This window comes from Carassius carassius, unplaced genomic scaffold (assembly GCF_963082965.1).
Source record: "Carassius carassius unplaced genomic scaffold, fCarCar2.1 SCAFFOLD_92, whole genome shotgun sequence".
Classification (NCBI taxonomy): Eukaryota; Metazoa; Chordata; class Actinopteri; order Cypriniformes; family Cyprinidae; genus Carassius; species Carassius carassius.
In genome coordinates this window covers 62,501-72,500 of record NW_026775071.1, presented here as the reverse complement: position 1 = coordinate 72,500, position 10,000 = coordinate 62,501, and the positions used below count along the sequence as shown (strand labels likewise).

Here is a 10,000-nt window from a genome sequence, read left to right as displayed (position 1 = left end):
GTCTCTCACCATAGTGTGATGTGTGTCCCGACACGACGAGACAAAACCAATAAAACCAATTACAAACGAGACATTTGCTGCATCTAGTGGGAAAATAATTACTGATTATGACTTGTACCGTGTTTTTACTCGTTGTGTTGCACTGCACCGCATAAACATAAAACCATGTCTGCATTTGTGATCGAAAAAATGACAAACAACAAGCTCTGCTCTACACTCCTCAAAACACACATTTGAATCATCAGTGGTAAATGAAATATGTAAACGAACTTAAAGTCTGTGAGCCAGAAGCGCCAGACTGTCCTTGCAAATATGGAACTGTCCCTCTTTATAGAAAGAGACACCAGTTTCACAAGTTTGCCTTGCAGATAATAAAGTGAGAAGAATAATAAGTGTATTTGTTATGCTGAACGCTGCTCCCGGAGGAAAGGGTCGACGGTGAGGGGTCATGGTGTGGACAGGTGCTGAAAGACTAGAGAGAATGAAGGTAAGGCTGCTATGATTTTTTTATAGTGGTTCTCTCTCGTGGTGGTTTGAGAAAGGATTGATTACTGATGGTGAATTGTAGGAGTGTGACGAGACGAGATGAAGGAGAAATCCTTGACGAAACACATACAAACTGTCTTTTATTGAAGTGAAAAACACAAAATACAAAAAATGTAGGTTCCTTTTGAAATCAACTTGTGCTTTATGAAACTAAATTTCTATTTTAATGAATTATATACAGCAATAAACAACATGTAAACTAGCGCAAGAACAAAAGATTAGAAAACTATACAAAATAACAATTTACTAGTGGTTCTGACAAAATGTTTTTGTTCAAAAAAAGAAAAAAAAAGAAGAATCAATAAAGGAGTCAGTGTCTCGATTCATAAAGACCTGTATCACAATTGGAATCTCCTGAATGAATGATTCAATGACAAATACTTTATTTAATCGGGCAGTTGTCACCAACTGCTGGCGGAAGAGGATAAGTATTACAATACAAGTGTTAAGATACTTTCACTTTGATGAACTACTGTAGAGAATAAAGTGTTTATACCAAAGCTATTAACTTTTATCCCAGTACTTATGTTAATGTCTGAAACACAAATAATGATGTGTGATTGAAAAGACTGTGTTGCTCTTTCTGGATCAGCCACATAAATGATTCATTAACATATGCAGCAACAAAACGTGCTTCTCACGCTGCACTGAGACTCGTCATTAACATAGCTGAATCTTTGTCATTCAGGAATAAGATCGAGTGGGTGTTTGAAATGAGATCGCCAATCTTTAAATGATTAATTGTGCAGCTTTGATGTAAACAAATAGTTTTTTTTACGTGCCATGAGATCTCATCACATCCCTGGTGAATTGGCCACATGATTATCAGTGCACGCTTCTCACGAAATTTGTAAATAAAACATCACTGTAAGCTACTCTCACAGGAAACGGTCTCATCCTCTGTAAAATGCGTTGCACACATATTAGGGTTGAACTGTTCTGGAACAGTGTTGTAAATACATCTTAACCACTGATTTCTAGTCGTGTCCTCTTTTGGAAGACCAAAGTATTTTCACTTTCACAACGAAACACACAGCGTCTCCAACATGACGCCGGCGGCAACAGAGAGAATAAAAGTCACGCCTTCTTTCTTTGTGTGAACATTTGGGCGGAGTTATGCAAATCTTCCCACACAGTGATGTAGACGTGTGGGGGCGTGTTTAAACGAGGTGTTTTAGGAGGACCAGTCTTAACTTTGATAAAGATTATCTCTTTGGATTTGGGACTTTAGTCTTTGAACTTCACAGATCTTCTTTAGGCACCAAGAGCTTGTAACACTCCAAAGAGAAAGGAAAAACTGAAATCGCATCATATGACCCCTTTAAATCAGGGCTTTTCAACTCTCGAGGTTCACTTTGCTGCAGAGTTTTGCTCTAACCCTGATCAAACTCTAGTGATGCTGAAGACCTTGGCGAGCTCATGCAGGTGAGTTTGATCAGGATTGGAGCTCAAATCTGCAGGAAAGTGGACCTCGAGGGACAAAGTTGAGAACTGCAGGTTTTAATGTTTTAATTTAAAAAACAAACCAAAGTACAAACAGGTGTTGACATTTCCCAACATCACAGCAGTAATGACTTTATGAACTACTTTACGTCTAAAATCGATACTATTAGAGATAAAATTGCAACCATTCAGCCGTCAGCTACAGTATCACATCAGACAGTGCACTATAGACCCCCTGAGGAACAGTTCCACTCATTCTCTACTACAGGAGAGGAAGAATTGTATAAACTTGTTAAATCATCTAAACCAACAATATGTACGTTAGACCCTATACATGTTAGACCCGTGGGGAAGTCGTGGCCTAATGGTTAGAGAGTTGGACTACCAATCGAAAGGTTGTGGGTTCGAGTCCTGGGCCGGCAGGAATTGTGGGTGGGGGGAGTGCATGTACAGTTCTCTCTCCACCTTCAATACCATGACTTAGGTGCCCTTGAGCAAGGCATCGAACCCCCAACTGCTCCCCGGGCGCCGCAGCATAAATGGCTGCCCACTGCTCCGGGTGTGTGCTCACAGTGTGTGTGTGTGTGTTCACTGCTCTGTGTGTGTGCGCACTTCGGATGGGTTAAATGCAGAGCACAAATTCCGAGTATGGGTCACCATACTTGGCTGAATGTCACTTCACTTTCACTTTCACTTTTTCACTTTCATACCATCTAAGCTCCTGAAAGAGGTGCTTCCAGAAGTCATAGATCCTCTTCTGACTATTATTAATTCCTCATTGTCATTAGGATATGTCCCAAAAACCTTCAAACTGGCTGTTATTAAGCCTCTCATCAAAAAACCACAACTTGACCGCAAAGAACTAGTTAATTATTGACCAATCTCGAATCTCCCTTTTCTGTCCAAGATACTAGAAAAGGTGGTATCCACACAATTATATTCCTTCTTAGAGAAAAATGGTATATGTGAGGATTTCCAGTCAGGATTTAGACCGTATCATAGTACTGAGACTGCTCTTCTTAGAGTTACAAATGATCTGCTCTTATCATCTGATCGTGGGTGTATCTCTCTATTAGTTTTATTGGATCTTAGTGCTGCGTTTGACACAATTGACCACAACATTCTTTTGCATAGACTTGAACACTTTGTTGGCATCAGTGGAAGTGCATTAGCATGGTTTAAATCGTACTTATATGACCGCCATCAGTTCGTAGCAGTGAATGAAGATGTATCCTATCGATCACAAGTGCAGTATGGAGTACCTCAAGGCTCAGTACTAGGGCCGCTACTCTTCACACTTTATATGTTACCCTTGGGAGATATCATCAGGAAACATGGTGTTAGCTTTCACTGTTATGCTGATGATACTCAGCTCTATATTTCTTCATGGCCCGGTGAAACACACCAATTTGAAAAACGAATGGATCGCATAGTCGATATAAAAAACTGGATGACGAGTAATTTCTTACTGCTAAATTCTGAAAAAACAGAGGTGTTAATTATAGGACCTAAAAACTCTGCTTGTAATAAACTAGAACACTGTCTAAGACTTGATGGTTACTCTGTCAATTCTTCGTCATCAGTTAGGAACCTAGGTGTGCTACTTGATCGCAATCTTTCCAGTCTGTGGTCAGTCTGTGTGGCTTGGGACGTCACTTCCTGTTTGTTGTTGGCGGCTGTACTGCGTTTGAGCTCCGTCACTATATTCTTTTCATTGACTATTTTTAACTCAAAAATCAATTTTATACATCATCGTTTCCGTTTATATAACGTGTGAATATATCCTCTATTGTATTCTACAACAAAAACAATCAGAGCGCCTCGCTATCACTAGTTTTATTTTGATCTCCCGGGTCCGCTATTAGCTTTTAGCCCGTTAGCATCAGCGGCGTGGTTGGAGCTAACTGCGCTAACATTGCTAATACTCTATTCACACACATTACCACTGCTGTACTCACTGTTACTTGCTTTAATGGCGGATGAATGTCTCCACTCTGTGCAGCTCGAGCTCGAGGCCGTGGGAAAGCAGATTCGCGACCTGGAGGTGAGGCAGGCCCAGCTGAGAGAGCGGAGAGCCGCGCTGGAATCATCCTGGGCTGACGCTCACAAGTCCGGGGTAAGTATACAGCGATCTGCTAACAGTCCCACCACGTCTACTCCGTGTGTTTCTCTGCACAGGCCCGGTGCACCCAGGACGCGATCTTCCCAGATGTCCTTCACTGCGACGCCGGGACACCACGGACCCTGGGTGCATCCACAGCGGAGGACGCGAGGCGGGTCCCGGGCGACGACTTCTCCCCCTCCTGCCTTCGACATCTCCATCCGGAACCGCTTCGCTCCCCTCCGCGAGACAGGACGCGACGCTGTGATCATCGGAGACTCCATCGTCCGACACGTAAGTGCTACGTTAGCCGAAGGTAAAGTGCACACTCATTGTTTGCCTGGTGCTCGTGTTCTCGATGTTTCTGCGCAGATACCCGCGATCCTGAAGGTCGACGAGAGCCCCAGAGCGGTCGTGCTTCACGCCAGGGTTAACGACACCACGCTGCGGCAGACGGAGACGCTGAAGAGGGACTTCAGCAGCCTGATCGAGACGGTTCGCAGCAAGACGCCCGCAGTGATGATCATCGTGTCAGGACCACTGCCCACGTATCGACGAGGACACGAAAGGTTCAGTAGACTTTTTGCTTTAAATGAATGGCTGTTGTCATGGTGTAAAGAACAGAAACTGCTATTTGTTAATAACTGGAATCTTTTCTGGGAGCGTCCTAGGCTGTTTCGCGCTGATGGATTACACCCCAGCAGAATCGGAGCGGAGCTGCTCTCTGACAACATCTCCAGGACACTTCGCTCCATGTGACTAGTAAGACAATTCTCTAATAACTATTATGATGACTTTTGTTCCACCCGCTTAAATGATAAAAGTACTTGCGCTGTAAAAACTATTAAGACTGTGTCTGTTCCCCGAATAGTGAGGTCAAAATATAATGTAGGATCTAGAAAAAATCTTATCGTAATTAAACCAGAAAAATGTAAAGTAAATGAACAAAAACAATTTTTAAAGTTTGGGCTCATAAATATTAGATCACTCACACCCAAAGCAGTTATTGTAAATGAAATGATCACAGAAAATAGTTTTGATGTACTCTGCTTGACTGAAACCTGGCTAAAACCAAATGATTATTTTGGTCTAAATGAGTCTACTCCACCAAACTACTGTTATAAGCATGAGCCCCGTCAGACTGGTCGTGGAGGAGGTGTTGCAACAATATATAGTGATATTCTCAATGTTACCCAGAAAACAGGATACAGGTTTAACTCTTTTGAAATACTTCTGCTAAATGTTACACTGTCAGACATGCAAAAGAAATCTAATGTATCTCTTGCTCTGGCTACTGTGTATAGACCACCAGGGCCGTATACAGAATTCCTAAAAGAATTTGCAGATTTCCTCTCAGACCTTCTAGTTACAGTTGATAAGGCGCTAATCATGGGAGATTTTAATATTCACGTTGATAATGCAAATGATACATTAGGACTTGCGTTTACTGACCTAATAAACTCCTTTGGAGTCAAGCAAAATGTCACCGGGCCCACTCATCGTTTTAATCATACACTAGATCTAATTATATCGCATGGAATCGATCTTACTGCTATAGATATTGTACCCCAATGTGATGATATTACAGACCATTTCCTTGTATCGTGCATGCTGCGTATAACTGATATTAACTATATGTCTCAGCGTTACCGTCTGGGCAGAACTATTGTTCCAGCCACCAAAGACAGATTCGCAAATAACCTGCCTGATCTATCTCAACTGCTATTTGTACCCAAAAATACACATGAATTAGACGAAATTACTGACAACATGGGCACTATTTTCTCTAATACATTAGAAGCTGTTGCCCCCATCAAATTGAAAAAGGTTAGAGAAAAACGTACTGTGCCATGGTATAACAGTAATACTCACTCTCTCAAGAAAGTAACTCATAGTCTTGAACGCAAATGGAGAAAAACTAACTTGGAAGTTTTTAAAATTGCATGGAAAAACAGTATGTCCAGCTATAGACAGGCTCTAAAAACTGCTAGGGCAGAGCATATCCACAAACTCATCGAAAATAACCAAAACAATCCAAGGTTTTTATTTAGCACAGTGGCTAAATTAACAAATTACCAGACGCCACCTGATTCAAATATTCCACGAACGTTAAATAGTAATGACTTTATGAATTTCTTCACTGATAAAATAGATAACATTAGAAATACAATAGCGAATGTAGATTCTACAGCGTCTAACACTTCAGTTTCATCCATCGCACCCAAAGATAAACTGCAGTGCTTTACAAATATAGGACAGGAAGAGCTAAATAAACTTATCACTGTATCTAAACCAACAACATGTTTATTAGATCCTGTACCCACTAAATTACTAAAAGAGCTGTTACCTGTAGCCGAAGAACCGCTTCTCAATATCATTAACTCGTCGTTATCTTTAGGTCACGTCCCAAAACCATTCAAGCTGGCGGTTATCAAGCCTCTTATTAAGAAACCAAAACTAGATCCTAGTGTACTGGCAAATTATAGGCCTATTTCAAATCTTCCATTTATGTCTAAAATTTTAGAAAAAGTTGTGTCTGCTCAATTGAGCACCTTCCTGCATAAAAATGATCTGTATGAAGAATTTCAGTCAGGTTTTAGGCCCCACCATAGCACAGAAACTGCACTTGTTAAAATTACAAATGACCTGCTTCTTGCGTCAGATCAAGGCTGCATCTCATTTCTAGTCTTACTTGATCTTAGTGCTGCGTTCGACACCATAGATCATGACATACTCATAGATCGATTACAAAACTATACAGGTATTCAAGGGCAGGCTCTAAGATGGTTTAGATCCTACCTGTCCGATCGCTACCATTTTGTTTACTTAAATGGGGTGTCATCTCATTTATCATCAGTAAAATATGGAGTGCCACAAGGATCCGTCCTAGGTCCCCTTCTATTTTCAATATACATGTTGCCCCTTGGTAATATTATTAGAAAATACGGAATTAGCTTCCACTGTTATGCTTATGATACTCAGCTATATATTTCAACGAGACCAGATGAAACTTCCCAATTATCTAAGCTAACAGAGTGTGTTAAAAATGTAAAAGATTGGATGACAAATAATTTTCTCCAATTAAATTCGGATAAGACAGAGATATTAATTATTGGACCAAAAAACACCACACAGAATCTTGTAGATTACAATCTGCAACTAGACGGATGTACTGTTACTTCCTCTACAGTCAGAAATCTGGGTGTTATATTAGACAGCAATTTGTCTTTTGAAAATCATATTTCCCATGTTACAAAAACTGCATTCTTCCATCTTAGAAACATTGCCAAGCTACGAAACATGTTATCTGTTTGTGATGCAGAAAAGCTAGTTCATGCTTTCATGACCTCTAGACTGGACTATTGTAATGCACTTCTAGGTGGTTGTCCTGCTTCATCAATAAACAAGCTACAGGTAGTCCAAAATGCAGCAGCTAGAGTCCTTACCAGGTCAAGAAAATATGATCATATTACCCCAATTTTACAGTCTCTGCACTGGCTACCTATTAAGTTCTGTATCAGTTACAACTTATCATTACTTACCTATAAGGCCCTAAATGGTTTAGCTCCTGTGTACGTAACTAGCCTTCTACCACGCTACAACCCATCACGCTCCCTAAGGTCACAAAACGCTGGACTTTTGGTAGTTCCTAGGATAGCAAAGTCCACTAAAGGAGGTAGAGCTTTCTCACATTTGGCTCCCAAACTCTGGAATAGCCTTCCTGATAATGTTCGGGGTTCAGACACACTCTCTCTGTTTAAATCTAGATTAAAAACGCATCTCTTTCGCCAAGCATTCGAATAATGTATCTCTTAAATTGTGAGTGTAGTTGCATCTGATCAAATGTGCATTTTTATTCTTTAGCTTGTGTTAAACTAATTTTACTTTGTTGGATCAGCAGCTATGCTAATGATGTCTCTATTTTGTTTCTATGTTTTGCCACGGGAACTAGGATTTACACAAGCTCCAGTCTGGATCCAGAACACCTGAGAAGAGATGATGCTGACCCTCAGAGGACCCCAGATGATGCTAACCTTGAATCAACAAACAGAACTAACAATTATTGCTACATGTGTGACTGCATCATATAATTACTATTAATTAATAATATTGATAGTTCATCATCTAGCTGACTACGTCTTGTATTATTATTGTTATTATTTTTATTTTTCTAAAATCCTGTCAAACGTGCACAAACTACTAGCTACTACTAAATATTGTAGAAACATAATTTTCTGTAAAGTTGCTTTGTAACGATTTGTATTGTAAAAAGCGCTATACAAATAAACTTGAATTGAAAAAATTGAATTGAATTTCCTTAGAAAGCCACGTTTCTAGCATTTGTAAAACTGCATTTTTCTATCTCAAAAATATATCTAAATTACGGCCTTTGCTCTCAATGTCAAATGCAGAAATGTTAATCCATGCATTTATGACCTCAAGGTTAGATTATTGTAATGCTTTATTGGGTGGTTGTTCTGCACGCTTAGTAAACAAACTACAGCTAGTCCAAAATGCAGCAGCAAGAGTTCTTACTAGAACCAGGAAGTATGACCATATTAGCCCGGTCCTGTCAACACTGCAACACTGCAGAGGGTCACTGCAGTCACCCGGATCCAGTACGTATCCAGACCAGATGCTGGATCAGCACCTAGAAAGGACCTCTACATCCCTGAAAGACAGCGGAGACCAGGACAACTAGAGCCCCAGATACAGATCCCCTGTAAAGACCTTGTCTCAGAGGAGCACCAGGACAAGACCACAGGAAACAGATGATTCTTCTGCACAATCTGACTTTGCTGCAGCCTGGAATTGAACTACTGGTTTCGTCTGGTCAGAGGAGAACTGGCCCCCCAACTGAGCCTGGTTTCTCCCAAGGTTTTTTTCTCCATTCTGTCACCGATGGAGTTTCGGTTCCTTGCCGCTGTGCCTCTGGCTTGCTTAGTTGGGGTCACTTCATCTACAGCGATATCGTTGACTTGATTGCAAATAAATGCACAGACACTATTTAACTGAACAGAGATGACATCACTGAATCCAATGATGAACTGCCTTTAACTATCATTTTTGCATTATTGACACACTGTTTTCCTAATGAATGTTGTTCAGTTGCTTTGACGCAATGTATTTTGTTTAAAGCGCTATATAAATAAAGGTGACTTGACAAACATATTTACATCATTAAAATGTAATATAATTTATTATTATAAAAACCTCATGTGCAATTTAAATGTTTAATAACAAATCACTATTATAATGCTGCAAACTACACAGTAAACCCTGTCAGTTGGTACATTACTATAGTATTAATTTATTAATATTAATACTACTATAACTAATTCTTTATATTTATATAGTGCTTTTATAATCACTCAAAGCACTTTACATCATGAGGAGGATCTCCTCATCCACCTGGATGTTTTGGCTGTCTATATATCCAAATCAACCAAAATCAAATAAAATTGAATTGAGACTGCAACTGAATCAAATTATAACCTTGTGAAATCAATATTGAACTACGTAAAATTTGTCTCAACACCCAGCCCTACTAACTCTTGCCCAGAAGCACCCACCGAAGACAGGAAGAGACCGTCTGATCATCTGAAGAACACTGTCTGATGGCTTGCAAATATCCAGTCAGCCACAACGTGGAGGATCCTCAAAACACAAGCAACGCAGATGTGGTCATGAGCTGGCGGTCGCTCACAGTCAGACTCACAGCTGAACCGCTGGAAACATGACGTGTGTGTGTGTGTGTTCATGGATGAGTGTGTGTCAGGGTTCACCTTGGTGGCACACAGATGGGCATTTGTGGTTCCTGCAGCCCAACATTCGACTGCAGCTCATGTCACATGGAGGGCAATTCCCTGGACAGCACTGCAAACACACACACACACACACACACACACA

The 10,000-nt window shown here is 40.5% G+C and overlaps 1 protein-coding gene across 1 annotated transcript in view; it reads right to left on the bottom strand.

Annotated features, from left to right (window-relative positions):
* Positions 1–10,000, bottom strand: part of nfxl1 (nuclear transcription factor, X-box binding-like 1) — a 51,360-nt gene that overhangs the window by 18,266 nt on the left and 23,094 nt on the right. Inside the window, 1 exon segment of the mRNA XM_059547122.1 lies at positions 9,877–9,967. Coding sequence (XP_059403105.1) covers positions 9,877–9,967 — 91 coding nt within the window.